This window comes from Paramisgurnus dabryanus, chromosome 8 (genome assembly GCF_030506205.2).
Source record: "Paramisgurnus dabryanus chromosome 8, PD_genome_1.1, whole genome shotgun sequence".
NCBI classification, from domain to species: domain Eukaryota; kingdom Metazoa; phylum Chordata; class Actinopteri; order Cypriniformes; family Cobitidae; genus Paramisgurnus; species Paramisgurnus dabryanus.
This window is the reverse complement of record NC_133344.1, coordinates 1,889,689-1,906,507: the sequence shown is the minus strand read 5'-3', so window position 1 is coordinate 1,906,507 and position 16,819 is coordinate 1,889,689. Positions and strand designations below refer to the sequence as shown.

At 37.3% G+C, this 16,819-nt stretch overlaps 1 protein-coding gene across 2 annotated transcripts in view; it reads left to right on the top strand.

Moving 5' to 3' along the window:
• LOC135770648 (zgc:153039) overlaps positions 1 to 14,358 on the top strand; it is a 32,644-nt gene extending 18,286 nt beyond the window's left edge. For both annotated transcript variants that reach the window (XM_065280316.2, XM_065280320.1), the window contains 5 exons: positions 735 to 859; positions 9,493 to 9,685; positions 10,221 to 10,395; positions 12,504 to 12,650; positions 12,741 to 14,358. In XM_065280316.2, the coding sequence (XP_065136388.1) occupies positions 735 to 859; positions 9,493 to 9,685; positions 10,221 to 10,395; positions 12,504 to 12,650; positions 12,741 to 13,633 (1,533 nt within the window). In that variant the 3' untranslated portion in view covers positions 13,634 to 14,358. The remainder of the gene's footprint in view (positions 1 to 734; positions 860 to 9,492; positions 9,686 to 10,220; positions 10,396 to 12,503; positions 12,651 to 12,740) is intronic.
• Positions 14,359 to 16,819: the final 2,461 nt, after the last annotated feature.

Here is a 16,819-nt window from a genome sequence, read left to right as displayed (position 1 = left end):
GTTATATCAGGTGACACTTTTCCTCAGGTTGTAATGTTTGACCCTGGCCTGTTGCATTGAGTTTGAATCGCATTGTGCCCGCTGCTCTCCGCCTCATAAAAGCACAATTTATCCTCACCAGTTAAATGAGTGTTAATGTTATATATGATGCTCTTAAAAAGAGGAACACTAAATATGAGGGATAATGCTCAATGTCTTAATAACACACACACAAACACACACCTACCTGTCACAGACCGTGTGTGCTTTAGTTAAGTGCTGTATAAAATAAAGTGAAATAATGGCTGTGCTCCAAAATCTCCTTATAAGACTCCATAGACTGCATTTAAATGCATCTGAAGATCTGAGGTAGTCACCGCTGCTTTATTTCAGCAAAATCTAATGCAGGATTGCAGATATCATAACACAATCTTATCTTAACCATATATTTATATCAAACTGTATTAGAATCAGTTATAAATGAGTCTTTTATGTGTATGCGATTCAAACGAGTCCCTCACGAGGTTTTATTATTTTAGTTGGGATTATAAAACAGATTTATTCTCTAAGCAGCAGATGAGCGAGCGAGATCACGTTTGGAGTAAAGCCACAGATGAAAAGTGTGAAGTGTTTGTAGAGGTCACATTGAACCGTGGACTTATTGATGACCAATTAATCTCTCTCTCTCTCTCTCTCTCTCTCTCTCTCTCTCTCTCTCTCTCTCTCTCTCTCTCTCTCTCTCTCTCTCTCTCTAGCTGGTTTTATTCTCAGGGAAGTTGAACACTATTGCGAGTATTGTCACTATATTTTTCCTGTTGGTCTACGCAACTGTTGATCTGGCGTGTTTGGCACTGGAGTGGGCCTCCGCCCCAAACTTCAGGTGATATATCTGTCTGTCTCTATCTATCTTTCTGTCTGTCTAAATGCGTTTAAAATTAAATATTGGCATATTGTTAATATATGCATTACAATTATTCATTTGTCAGATGATTTTACTCAGTGACTTACAGCATTTAACTATACATTATATCATTATATTGGTTCACTGGGAATCAAACCTGCATTTGTGGTTTACAGTTTTATTGTTCAAACGAAAGGTTTGCTCACATTTTTTTTTATTATGCACACGTGTACACACTGCTGAATAAGGACAAGCTGAATTGATGTATGCTGTTCTGAGTATAGACACTGAGAAATAACAAAGAAGAAATCAGCTTGTCTTTGTTGGTATAATGTGATGCCCCTATAGACTCAAGGTCAGAGGTCAAGATTATTACTTCTATAAATTAGTATGCGACATAAGTAGTATGTGCAAATTCATAGTATTCGAAAAACAGTTGAAAATGACTACTTTTGGCTAGATTTTTAAGTGTGTATGTCAGGGTTAGTCAACTGGTGGCCTTCGGGCCAAATGCGTGTGATCAATTAAAACACTGTGTGCAAAGTGAAGATTATTAATCCTTTTTTGTTTAACTTTATCAGTAACATTTGAATCCTTTAAAACGATTGATAACTGAATAATAATAAGTAAATTATTAAGTATAAATATATTCGTAGATTAAAGGCTCTTGTGCTGGAATGAGCTTCTCTCTCATGTTGGCATGGATAAACTGAAATTTCATTAAGACTGCCACTAGGGGGCGAACTATGACAGTCACATCCGATTGTGGTGTACAATGTTTAGCCTATATATCTTTAAAATATTAAAAAAGAAAACATGAAGTGCAATTTTAGTCATCAAGAGAAGACTGATTATATAATGTGAATACTTGAAATGTAACAATTTATGAAATGTAAACCATTATAAACCAAAGAAGTTTAATGCTGCGTTCACACCAGCCGCGGTAGAGGCATCAAGCGCGAGTGATTTCAATGTTAAGTCAATGTTAAGACGTGTTTGCGTGTCTGGAGGTCTCGCGACGCGAATGAGGGGTTTAGTGCAGCGCGGTACACGTGAATTGACGCAAATTGAGGGTTGCAGCGGGAAACGAGCAAATAGAAAAATCTGAACTTTTGCGGAAAATCAGGAGCTTGCTCAAGTAGTGACGTGATTACAGGAAGAGAGCGAAGTCACAGATGCCCCTCCCATGTAGAGCTGAAGATCTTTGCCCGAACCCGACGGGACCCGTCGGGACCCGACGGGCTCGGGCGGGTTCGGGCTTCCTTTCTAACATTTTACACGAGCTCGGGGCGGGCTCGGGCTTGCGCTCCGGCTTTGTGAGGTAAATGAGCGGTCAAGTTCAATCAGTAGCGCAGGATCGCGCTGAATTCATTTACAGTGGATTGGATTTAATGATTTTCCTCATCAAAAACATGTAGTCTAATCTTGGTGAGTAGGTTTTTCAATGTATAACTAAATATGAATCAAGTCTTAAATACATAATTTAGACAGAGGATATAGACTAATGTTGGCAGTAATGGAGAGAAGTGCCGACGCAAATCCCGCGGAGCCTGACTCTTAATTTCGTTATTGCCAAATACCCATCTTAATTCAGAATGTATTATCTTAATTTAATTCGTTAAGAAAGAATAATTTTATTGGCATATTTATAGTGTATTGCATAAGCCTATTTAGAATGAGATGTTGCAATGTTACAGATGACTTATTTTATTTCTTTGTTTCAACTTCCAAGTGACGTGTAGATTATTAGTCATGAATAAATAATGTTAAAACCTGTGTAAATTTATCATTCTTGACAAAAGCTGTGTGTGTGCCCACATTTAAATAATGTCGGGCTGTAAACGGGTTCGGGCTTTTAAATAGCTGTCAATCTAAATGTACGTTCGGGTTCGGGCTGCATTCTGTCGGGCTCCGGACATTTCGGGCCTAACTTTTAAGGCCCGATTACAGCTCTACTCCCATGACTCGAATTTCCACGTAAATGTCTTAAATGACTATAATTTCAAGTGGGGCTTTCACGTGCGAATGAAGCAAGTAAACTCAAAATGTTCAAGCGTCCAACTACGTGCGAATAGTGCGTTTTTACTGCCTCTAACGCATTTGGTGTGAATCCAGCATAAGAGTCTTCTTTGTGCAATGTTCATAGTTTACCTTAAATATTTGGCTCTTGCTATTTTTTTTTTTTTATTAAAAATGAAAATTAGTTTTCTGTATCCGGGCAAAATACTCGATACAAGATGTGTGAATCTTTTTTGAAAATGCATGTTTTTAATATACTGTATGACCTATAACAAAAAGTAACAAAAACAACACACATTACAACATATATAATAATATAAGTAAATAAATAAAATATAGGTAAATCATTATATTGTGCATACTTGAAATGTAACAATTTATGAAAGTTAAACCGTTATAAACAAAAGAAGTTTAATGCTGTGTTCACACCAGCCACGGTAGAGGCGACAAGCCAAGTGATTTCAATGTTAAGTCAATGTAAGGATGCATTTAGTTTACCTATAATATTTGTCTCTTGCAATTGTTTTTTAAATATTAAAAATAAAAATGAGTTTTGACTAATTAAAAGACAAAATACTGGATACAAGATGTGTGAATTTTTTAATATATGACTTATAACAAAAAGTCACAAAAACATACATTATAACATGTATAATAACATAAGTAAATAAATAAAAGGTAAAAATAGGGGTCAAAGTTTGACCCACATCATATTTACATTTTAAAGTCCTGTATGTGATGTAAAATTTATTGTCCCATGAGGCCTCGCAAGCTGAAAAGACGCCAAATTGTATAATAAAAAAAAAATACCATAAATCTATAAACCAGATGCAGGGCTCCAGACTGCCCCCAAATGGTGGCATTTTGCCCCTAAAATTTGAGAGTGTGCCACTGAATTTTACGTCCAGTCGCACATGTGCAACTAGTAAATTTGACCTTTTTTTCCAAAAGTACACAATAAAATGTGACACTGAATTTGAAACAGCACATTGTAATTTCTGCATCTATCATCAAGTATTTATTAGTAATACAGTGGAAATTAGTAGAAATGTGAATATTTGGTTAGCATGTTGATTTACGGTGTGTGCCCCTAAATTTTCTGGTTGCGCCCCTAAAATTTTCAGTTGGGGGCCACTGTGCTCCTAGTGAAAAAAGTTAGTCTGGAGCCCTGAGACGTCTCTTTAAGTGATTTAATTGTTCTTGTTAAACAACCTATATGTAAATTATAGTCGCAGTTGTTTTGATTATGTCATGGTGGATACAAGTTTTAACGATAAGCCAGTAGGTACTTCACACACAGCTCCTTTCCTCTGTGATTGGCTAATAGCGATTTAAAGGCGGTGCTGTAAAATCCTCTTGGCTGTGGCGTATTGTTGTTTTTGTGTTGTTTGTAACGTCCGTAGAGGCGCGCCAGATTAAAAGCCATTAAACGTTCACGTCCCCTGAGTCGAGCGAGATTAGTATAGCCAATTTAGTTGAAAAACTTTATTATTAACCCAGGGGGGAGCGGCGGGTGTGTTTGTGGGTCCCTGCTGTCACAGGAACATTTTGTGTCTTTTGTGTTGTTGTCGCTTTGAGTGCGTTTACAAACAAAACTTTCCATACAAAGCTCAAGTTCATGTCTTAGTTTTGGGTTAGTTTGTAGTCATGCGTTCATAAAAAAATTGGATTGAAGGTGGGCACATTTGATCAGTACGTGTGTGTAACCAACTGAGCTACACAAACACATTTTACCCAGTCAATAACAGAATATATATGTAGGTAGAGATGTGATATATGTGTCATACAATATATAAAGAACATAAGTATGCGCTGGACTCTCTGTAGTCTTTATTTTAAACATAAGCTGCTGTCCCGAGGTTCATGAGTTCAAATGAACATCTGTTTTAGTCCTTCATGAATATGTGTCTGCTCTTCATCTGCTTCCAGATCTCCTGAGTATATCAGCTGTCCAAAAATGAAATGTTTTCTGGGTATTTCCAATCTGTTTTCAACACCAAAGACATAAAAGCAGACTAGAGGATATCCATAAAATACAATATTTTTGCTTTTATTGCTGCTGAAGGATAAAAGCAGATCTTTTGCTCCAGTGGTTTGGAGTTGAGTTCTGTGTTTTGGCTTCATTCCTAAGTAAAAGGAAAAGAAGATTTTTGGACTCAATGTTTTTAGAATTAATGAGGTAGAAACAAGTTGACAGATGCTAATCCATCAAACTAAAGTGAGATAAGTAAAATGATGATGATAAATAAGTGAGAAAATGTTATATTTACCAGTCTTATATTAGTATTTTGTGTAAATGTTTTTTATTGTTATTGTTTGCCGTCATGCACCATAGGGGTCGGTGTTTTTTGAGATCAATATTACAGATCAAGCAGACTGATAACTGATATTATAACTGAACGGATATATGTGTCTGCTGTAAACATGAAGCTTGATGCCAAAATGAAGAATAACACGGGCTCTGACAAAAACTTCCTTTAAATGCTTTTAAAACATATCTTTAATTTCTGAAAACTGTTACTAATAACATGAATATTATAATAATAATAATAGCTAGGGGTGAGCAATATGACCAAAATTTTATATCATGATAATGATATGGATCACAGTAGTTTTCTTTAAATAAAGTTTTTAAGTTATTAAAATCTTTAATGCTGTCGAATTTTCATTATTTTTGTTATCAATATCAAGCCTAAAAAAGAAGACAAAAATTCATTATTATTTATTTAGAATTAATACATTATTATAATTATATTTATAATTATTTAAATTCATGCTATAAGTTATATTATATTAAACGTAGAAAAGTGATTTGGTCAAGAGCAGTAAGAGATTTTCAGACAGGAGGAAAATTATATAACTTCCCCTTTAAGACCAAAGTCCAGATCCAATCTACTGTTACACATGTGTTTCTTTTTTCAGCAGTTTACTTTCTCTTAAGATCTTAGTGGTCGTGTTTATGAGGATACTTGCAACAACGGGGATTTTGATGCATGTGTGTTTTTAAGGCAAATAAAGTGGCAAAAATACTCGCAAGCTCAATGAACAGCGGATGCGTGGTAGAGGTCTTCAAGAAATGTACACGACCCGAATCGATTTTTACCCAAACCATAAATAATGCATAAATTATGTTTTTAAAAGAAAGACCTGACCCGAGACAAACCCGAGAAAATTAGACCAGAGTCCAACCTGAACCAGTGGCGATTATTTTAACCTGAATATAAACGGCATGATGTCTGCAAGTCTGAAGAAACCGAAAGAAACCCCGTTTGCCTCCAATTTGACCCAATGCTGCATTTATTTTTATTTATTATCTGATGATGACACCAAGGTAAATGCTAAAATGTGCATTCAGAATGCACTGGCAGGTCTGGCTCAATGACAAAATTAACCTACCGCCAGCCACACAATGTCGCAAGCGCTCTTGGCAAACAGAGAAGGGGTTGGAAAAGGACTCGATGCACACACGCAAGTTAGTTTGGATCTTCTTGGGTCCGTTCGCAAAAGCACATTCATTTTAAATTACCCAAGACCCAAAGCTGCTAATATTATACCTAAACCAATGTGCGATATTATACCTAAACCAATGTGCGAGGCACATGTTAAACTTTAAGACCCGAACCCGCTCATGTCTTCGGGCGGACTTTGGGTTTTCAGATGTAAATGGACCCGTGAAGACCTCTAATGCATGGCTTGCATGCTCTTCTCACACAGAAACAGTGCATCATCTGTTGTTTTTGTTTCAATGGCTTAAAATCACTTTTTTAAAACTGCAGTGCTTAAATACATGTACATACAAAAGATTTTTGGGCCCAAAATCTGTACTGGTTGACAAATTTTTAACGCCCACCCCTGATTGCAATAGTTATTAATAATATAAAACGTGCTGGACTCGTGACTCCCATTAAGTCAGAAATCAAATCAGTTTTAAAACTGACCTATAGCGAAGAGTGCTTAATATTGGCCAGGCCAATAATCGTTCGACCCCTAATGCACATCTGGTGTTTGTAGGAAATGTAAAGATGTTTGTTTAATTGTTAGATGCACAGGTGCTGTCTGCTGTAAATCTGTTTGTTTGTTTGTTAGAGGTCATGCACAGGTGTTGATGTTTGTAAGATAAGTTGATAAACTCTAGTTTGTGTTCAGTCGCTGACAGACAGGTTTACTGACGTGTGAAGCATGTTTGTTCTGTCTGTCGCCTGGGTGTGAGAAAATGAGGCGCTTCTCACGTTGGTAACTGTTAGATTGGATTGAGAAAAGCAATTAAACTGATTAATGGCCCCTTCAACTGATTCCACTGTCCTGCTAATCAGGCGCTGATGGAAACGCCGGAGAGTTTGTACGCTTGTCGCGCGGATCCTTCGACTCGGAGAAGTTTGCTTTTTGCTGACACGAGCAGGGTGACATCACTGAAGCAGGAGCTGATCTGCTTTTAACATAATTGCGGTTGCTGCCCGGAGCAGCGGGTGGTGGTGGTGGTGCGGAGGAAGAGAAATGGAAGGAGAAGAAAAGAAAGACACAAACAGGGCAAAAGACACAACAGTGAAATGTCAGAGAAATGAAAACACAAGAGGAAATGAAAGGGTGAATGAGAAAAAGTAAAACTGGAATGAGATTTTGAACTTGAACGAATGTGGAAAACAGACGCTGTGTGTGCATACGTGCTTGTGTGTGTGTGTGTGTATTCAAGAACACATCCGACTTGTATTTCACCCCAAATCAAGAGGCTAAAGTGTATGTGTGTGCCGGTTTGTGTGTGTATGCATGAGTGTGTGTCATGCATGCGTGTGTGTGCTTGTTTGTTTGTGCGTGTTTGTGTGTCCGTGTTTGGGTGCCTGTGTTTGCATGCGTGCGTGCACGTGTGTGTGCATGCGTGTGTGTGCATGTGTGTGTGTGCATGCATGTATGCGTGTGTGTGTGTGTGTGTTCGTGTGTGTGTGTGTGTGTGTGTGTGTGTGTGTGTTCATGCATGCGTGATTGTTTGTGTGTTTTTATGTGCATGCATGTGTGTGTGTGTGTGTGTGTGTGTGTGTGCTTCACCCCAAATTAAGAGGATAAAGTTTGTGTGTGTGCATGCTTGTGTGTCTGTGTTTGCATGCTTGTGTTTGCGTGTGTGTGTGTATGCGTGTGTGTGAGTGTGTGTGCATGCATGCGTGCGTGCGGGTGTGTGTGTGTGCATGCATATGTGTGTGTGTTCATGCATGCATGTGTGCTTGTTTGTGTGTGCGTGCTTGTGTGTGCGTTTGTGTGTATGCGTGTGTGTGTGTGTGTGTGCTTATTTCACCCCAAATCAAGAGGATAAAGTCTATGTGTACATTTTTTGTTATGTGTGTGTGCATGTGTGTGTCTGTGGGTGCTTGTATGTTTGTTTGTTTGTGCGTGCTTGTGTGTCCGTGTTTGCATGCGTGCTTGTGTGTTTATGCGTGTTTGCGTGTGTGTGTGTGTGTGTTGGTGTGTGGGTGTGCATGCATATAAGTTTGTGTTCATGCATGCGTGCGTGCTTGTTTGTGTGTTCTTGTTTGTGTGTGCGTGCTTGTGTGCATGCATATGTGTGTGTGTATCTGTACATGCATGCATGCGTGTGTGTGTGTGAGTGCATGCTTATTTCACCCCAAATCAAGAGGATAAAGTGTATGTGTGCGCGTGTTTGCGCACGTGTGTGTGTGTGTGTGTGCGTGCGTGCGTGCGTGCATATATGTGTGTCAGGACTTCAGGAATACATCCGGCTTGTATTTCACCCCAAATCAAGAGGATAAAGTGTATGTGTGTGCGTGCGTGCGTGCGTGCGTGCGTGCGTGCGTGCGTGCGTGTGTGCGTGTGTGTGTGTGTGTGCGTGCATATATGTGTGTCAGGACTTCAGGAATACATCCGGCTTGTATTTCACCCCAAATCAAGAGGATAAAGTGTATTTTTGTTTGCATGAAATGTATTTTCAGGAGCATTAGGTTTTTTTGCATTTTTTTCACGACACTTAAAGCATATTTTCCATGCAATCTATTACTAATCTCGTTCTCATTAGAAGAACTGTTACGGAAAAACCAAAGGTTAGAATCCAGAAGCACCGAATGAGGAAAAACCAAATGAACTCAAACTGAACTAAATGTGCTTAATTGTCACGAGAATAATTTCACAATTCAAAAACATCTTAATTATCCATTTACTTTTGTTTTGATGAGATTCAACCATCTGCACTAAACTGTTGTTTAAACTCATTGATTCGTTTAACACGGACCTCCAAAAGAGCCATTAAATACACGCACACACAAACACACATTGACCACTCCAGAAGATAATGCACCATTAAAGACATTGTGGTAATTGCCATTTATAATGACTGTCACACACACACACACACTCCCAATGGTCTAAATATACACATTAGTGTACACAAATACACTCACTGTCATTTAGAAACACACAGCAGAACTTTGACCTGTTTTTTATTTTGTGTCGTGTCTCTAAATGACTTCATCCTCTAATGAAACAGAAACAGATTTAGTTCTGCTTGACCTCTCTCATCACTGAAGCCATTAAAGATCAAACTTTATCTCTCTCTCTCTCTCTCTCTCTCTCTCTCTCTCTCTCTCTCTCAGACCCACATTCAGGTATTTCACCTGGCACACGTGTGTTCTGGGGATCATCGGCTGTGCTGTCATGATGTTTCTTATAAATTCCATCTATGCGTCTGCCAGCATCGCCTTTATGCTGCTGTTACTGCTGCTCATTCATTACCTGAGTCCCATCAGCAGCTGGGGATGCATCAGTCAAGCTCTTATCTTTCATCAGGTCAACACACACACACACACACACACACACACACATCCTTAGTTGTGTAATCTGTCCTCTGTTACACTGGACTGTTGCCAGGAGACTGACGCCTTAGAAACTGTTGCCAGGAACAGTCACCATCAAGTACCATAGGAATATTTCAGCCACTTAACTTATTACACAAACACACACGCGCACACACACACACACAATGTCACACATGCTTTATCTCCAGCTTTGGGATTTATTACAGTAACACTGTTACTACAGTAACTTTACAGTTTGAGTATAATCTCTGATCCGTTTCATGAAACTGTTGGACTGACATACAGTATAAACACTTGTGAAAATTAATCATGTTTTAATACCACAAAAAAACTATGGTTAGTGTAGTAAAACCATGGCTACCACAAAATAAGCCATAGGTAAACCATGATTAGTGTAGTAAAGCCATGGTTTTGCTAAACGTAATCAATACACCAAAAAACTATGGTTACTACACTTTTACCACAATAATCATGGTAAGGGAATTGACGGTCCTGTGTGTTTTCAGGTGCGTAAATACCTGCTAATGCTGGACGTTCGTAAAGATCACGTGAAGTTCTGGAGACCTCAGATTCTGCTGATGGTGTGTAACCCCAGGTGCAGTGTGGGATTGATCACGTTCATCAATGACATCAAAAAGAGTGGACTGTATGTGCTGGGACACGTTCAGCTGGGAGATCTGGGTAACTTACAGTACAATAAAATACTTTAACTACGGACAATTATTTCAAATAAATCACCAACAAACTACAGTGAAATTAAAGAGCACAACTGAGGAGTTCACAGCAATGCCTTTCTTACTTAGTATTTTTGTCTTGTTTTCAGTGCAAATATCAAAAAATTCTTAAATAAAGATGTAATTTCTTGATTAGCAAAATGACCTAAGAAAATAAGTTTAGTTTTTAGACAAAAAATATACAATTTAAATAAATTTGTGCTTAAAATAAGTAACAAAAAAAAATCTGCCAACACTGCAAAAAATGATTTTCAAGAAAAAAATTCTTAGTATTTTTGTCTTGTTATCAGTAAAAATATCTAAAAATTCTTAAATTCTTAAATGAAGATGCTTTTTTTGAACAACCCCGGAGAATAAGTCAAATTCAACAAAATTATCAAATTTAAGTGATTTTGTGCATAAAACAAGCAAAACAATCTGCCAATGGGGTTGGCAAATTTTTCTTGAATTTTGTGTTTAAGAAAAGTGTTCAAGATTTTTGCTTACCCCATTGGCAGATTTTTTTTGCTTGTATTATGCACAAAATCACTTAAATTTGATATTTTTGGTCTAAGAACGAAACTTTTTTTCTTAGGTCATTTTGCTCATCATCACTGCAAAAAATGACTTTCTTGCTTAGTATTTCTGTCTTTTTTAGCAAAAATATCTAACAGTTCTTAAATTAAGATGTATTTTCTTGATGAGCAAAGTGCCCTAGGAAAATAAGTCTAGTTTTTAGACAAAAAATATCAAATTTTAGCGAATTTGTGCTTAAAACAAGCAAAAAATCTGCCAATGGAATAAGAAAAAAATTCTTGAATTAAGTGTCTGAAAAAAATTATTTCAAGAAAATTTTTCTTATTCCATTGGCTGGTTTTTCTGCTTGTTTAAGGCACTTATTTACTTAAAGTTTAGATTTTTTGTCTAAAAACTAGACTTATTTTCTTAGGTCATTTTGCTCATCAAGAAAAAACATCTTCAATTAATAATTTTTAGATGTTTTTACTGAAAACAAGACAAAAATACTAATTAAGAAAGTCAGTTTCTAAAGTGAAGAAATACGTCTTCATTTAAGATTTTTTTTATTTTGTACTGAAAACAAGACAAACATACTAACACTGCAAAAATTATTTTCAAAAAAAATTCTTAGTATTTTTGTCTTGTTTTCAGTAAAAATATCTTAAAATTCTTAAATTAAGACGCTTTTTCTTGATGAGCAAAATAAAATTTGATATTTTTGGTCTAAAACTAGACTTATTTTCTTAGGTCATTTTGCTCATCACGAAAAAGCATCTTAATTTAAGAATTTTTAGATATTTTTACTGAAAAACAAAACTACTAGGAACATTTTATCTTCAAAACATTTTTTGCAGTGAAGAAAGTCATTTTTTGCAGTGTTTAGATGCAAAACCCTCTATGTGCGTCTGACATGATTTCTTAAATAAGCATTTTTATTATACTATTATGTTTAGTAATTCCACTTTAAAGCCAATTAAAAGGTTATTAGTCAGTCATTGAAATGTTATTTTCACCAGTGTCACTTAAGTCATTCCATTCTAATTTAACAAATTTGGCTGTCCTTCGCTGCAAAACCCTCTAAGTGCATGCAAGCTTTGGTGGCAATAACTTCCACTTCTTAAAAAAAATCCACTTCAACAATTGCAAAATCACTTAAAAGTGAAGAAACTGAAGCACACATTAGGTGGTGCTGTGATCCATGTGAATGCAACATTCAGGTTGTATTCAGATCCAAGTACTCACAAGGGACACAAGATTGAATGTAATCCTCAGTCGTCTTGCACGCAGTCGTTCATCTAACTTAGAGGACAAGTGCACAAAGTCGATGTGGCATTTAGTGGATTCTGCCAACAATGCAGTATTTCTGAATGGCACGAGGTTGGCGGATTTAAATCGATATCATAATCTCGTTTTTGACACGTTTAGCGGCTTTTGCATCTGAGCTCCTCGACTGCTCTCTCTATGACACTAAATACAACCAAACTTAAGGTGGTGTTGATGAACATCAGTATTTAAATTCCCATCACAGCTGTAGTGTATCTCTCTGTCTTTCTCCAGACGTTCTCCCATCAGATCCTCTGCAGTCTCAGTATGATTCATGGTTGTCTCTCGTGGATCATTTGAATATTAAAGCATTTGTCAATCTCACGCTGGCAGACTCCATCAGACATGGAGTTCAACACCTGCTGTTTATATCAGGACTCGGTGAGCGTCACACAAACATATCACACTGTAGTTATATTGCTATGCTTATATATAAAATTTCACTCTGTTTCTTTATCTTTTGCTATACAGGTGGGATGAGACCCAACACTCTCGTTCTGGGTTTCTATGACGACGTCCCGCCTCAGGACCGACTCCAGGAATCTACCCTGTTGATGGTCAAAACCGCTGAAAGTTCTGTTCAGGATGAAGACCCGGAGGAGCACGACGATCCACCTTTTCATTTCCCACCTGTGCGTGGGATCATGTCCGGCAGCAGGGACGGGAAATCTCTCAGCCCTCAGGAGTACGTCTGTATAATCGCAGACGCGGTTAAGATGCTGAAGAACATCGCGTTGGCTCGATATTTTGGAGAGTTCGATCGAACCCAAACTCTCCGAGGTCCCATGTTCGTCGACGTTTGGCCGGTGAATCTGCTGCGACCGGACAGCGCCGCGTACGTGGATACGTGCTCGCTTTTTTTGCTGCAGCTAGCCTGCATCCTTAACATGACGAGGGCGTGGCAGAAAGCCAGACTCCGCCTCTTTCTCTGCGTGGAGGCGGGCCGGAGCATCAAGGGGACGGAACGCAAGCTCGGACTTCTTCTGAAAGATCTCAGGATGAAAGCGGACATCTGTACGGTGCCCTGGGACAATCAGGTGGCCCTACACTGGCAGCGTCAGACGCGACTCGAAGAGGAGGGGCTGGAAGGAGACGTGGGCGGAGTCGAAGTAGAAAAAGGGTACGCGAATAGTTTCCAAAGCAACACCACGCGAGTATCGGATGAGTACTTGCGGGCAGTTAATAAACTGATCTTGGACCAGCCGCTCGGCACGCCTGCCGTGCGCTTCCTCTATTTGCCACGTCCTCCCGCGGACACCAGTCGTTACCCTGACTACCTGCATCAGTTAGATCTGCTCACGCGGGATCTGGGCCCGACCCTCTTGATTCACGGGGTCACACCGGTGATCACCACTAACCTGTGATCTTCATCCTCTCATATGTGTACTGTATGATAACACTCCTGATGTTACGCTTACATTTCTTCGACTGGTCTGAGTATTTCACAGATCATAAACAGAATTTTCAATTTATTTCTTCTCGTCTTCCTCTCAGGTGGAAATCTAAAGCACAATTTGAGTTCACGACATTTCCACATCTCTTCCTAAATATTCTGAGTTTACACATAAATGAATCGGTACTAAATAATGTTTCCTGAAGACTGGAATATTTTAGGAAGTTTTTAGTCACTCCAGAAGTATTTTCCTTTATCACTCCAGAAGAAGTGTGTTTGTTTACTTAAAGCAATAATGAAAGTATTTCAGCCTGACCACTGCGTTTTTAAGCTGTTTTTTCAGCCGGAGCGTGATTTTATTGACCATGAAACCAAAGTGCTTTTTCGTTTGTGGCGTGTGTGTGGGTCCACGTGTGCCTTGCCTTACGAAATGCCTAAAAAAACACATACAAACTTAAACTTTATAAATATTGTGTTGTTTAAACTATAATTTGTTTTTTTCCAGATTTGAGTTAAAACAACCCAACATTTTTGCGAGCGTACGAACACAATTATATACCTCCAGATGGATGTACGAAAAACACTTTCATGTTTGTATTGTTTTAATATAAGTTAATTTTAAGCACTGTTGAATATAAATCTTTGTAAAGTAATGGATAGAAATGAATAAATAAACAATGATTACTCTCTTATTTATTTATTGATTCTTTGTTTTATTAGATGAAGGGTTTGTGTACATGTGGATTTCATAAAGCACATACTGTATTATGTAGAAAGTGATGATTTATAATAATAATAATAAAATGATTTGATATCTCTCACACTGGTGTTGGGTCAGGTCATCTTTATCACCATGGCAACAGAATCAGTTGTCATGGCACTGTTGAGGATGAGAGTGCAGGGTAACCCTGATGCCGATGTGTGCAGGTCATTTCAACAAAAAGACACACAGTCTTGGGTTTAGTTTGAATATTATTTAATTATGTACCGTACGTTTATTCCAATTCAAAGCATATTATCATAATTTAATTTGTCAAGTTATCTTTATTAGCGTTTCTGTATAACTGAGCTGCTCATGTAGTTTGACACCTCTACAGGTAAGATATGAAAGGGATTTTAAATATTTAATTTTCATGTAAGATGTTATTATGGTACTACAGTTGTGTTTTTATCTTGTCATCTGTCAGGCCGAGCAGTGTTAATATTTAAGGATATGAAATATTTGACTGTATCACGGCATTCCGATCAGAGTTTTTCATACTGAAGTGAAACTGGACCGGCACGATTGCAGAAGAGAAACTGATGTCCATCTGCTTCAATAGAAGAAAGAAATACAGAATGTAAGTTATATTGCTGTTTATATAACTATCATTTTCAGGTTATTTTTTTAAACCTCACATAATAACACACAGTGTTTCTGCTTATCTGATGTTAATCGTGAGTACCTGTAAAGTAGCATTACCTCCTTCATATCTTCCAAGAGTCTTTAGTTTGATCGGATTTATAAAAGACAGATCAGCTCTAGCAATTGTTTCTGGAAAAGCACAAGATCCCGAAAGCATCCAGCGGGAAGAGCGAGTCAAGAGCAACATACACAAAACATTATCCCACAATCTCTGGATAACTTATGATTCACTACATGTTTGTGTCATTTACATTATATTATGTATGCACTGATTGTCAACAAAACAGACATTTGATGCAGTTTTACGTACCGCCTGCGACTTCTGACTCGGTTGGAAATGCCCCATTTTAACAAAATCCAGATTTAAACAAACACACACACAAAACTCCACTGCTACCCCGGTTAAACAAACTATATCTATTGTTTCCGTAATGCTGTCTTACTTGGAAAGATGAACAAGACTTTCTTCTTCTTACACCCAAAAATACACTTCTTCTTTTATGCCATTGTTGACTCTTGTTGTAAAACAAAGCTGTCGCGTGCAGTGACTTTTAATCGCACAAACAATGCTAATGATACGCGTTCTTACTCTGATTGACGTGTGGGCGTGTATTTCCAGGGGAAGTGCCCATAAAAGGAATATGTGGGGTCATTAATATGCACTGTTCGGGTAACGCATTACAAGTAACATGCATTATGTAATAATATAACTTATTTGAAGTAACGAGTAAAGTAACGCATTACTTTATAAGTGTACACATTAATATTCAAGTTACCTTTAAAAAAAAGCAATGTGTGTGTTACATTTCACGGCAAAAAATGATTTTCAAGAAAATATTTTCTTAGTGTACACTGCAAAAAATGACTTTCTTACTTAGTACACTGTAAAAAAAGTTTTTGCAGATGGGTTGCCGGTAATTTACCGTAGATTTACATTTATGTTATTTACTGGCAAGAGTTTGTTCAAAGTTAAATAAAATTTAAATATTAACAAGTCTTTATCTTTACAGAATAAAACTATAAAATAACAGCCTCATGCAAAGCATTCTGGGAACCAGAAATCATCATCAACCTTTTTCTGTTTTTTGCTTCAGATTTTGTTTCCCAGAATGTTTTGCTTGATGCTGTTTTTTTGTTTTTACTCTGTAAAGACAAAGACTTGTAAATGTTTAATGTTCATTTAACTTTGAACAAAATATTGCCAGTAAATAACATAAATTTAAATCTACGGTAAGTTACCGGCAACCCAGCTGTAATTTCTACGGATTTTTTTACAGTGTATTTTTGTCTTGTTTTCAGTAGAAATATTTAAAAATTATTAAATCAAGATGTATTTTCTTGATGAGCAAAATGACCTAAGAAAATAATACTAGTTTTTAGACAAAAAATATACAATTTAAGTGAATTTATGCTTAAAACAAGCAAAAATATCTGCCAATGGAGTACACATAGATTGTCCCAGAAATACTTTGTCCCACGCTCTGCTTTTTGACCCTTTGCATTTGTTTAACATGAGAATTACAACTCTTAAATGTGTTAATAAGTCTGAATACATGAAATATCATTAACCCCCATCCCCTTTAAATTGAACTCCTGCAGTCATGTGGCTGAAATCTGTGAAAATTGTGACAGATTTCATTTGTTAAGGAAACAAATTTAAAATTCCTTTCATACTGAAGAGCTTCATTGGATTATCTGTTTGGATTTATTTATTTAGCAATACAGCAGATTTTAGTTTTGTGTTTGTATAAC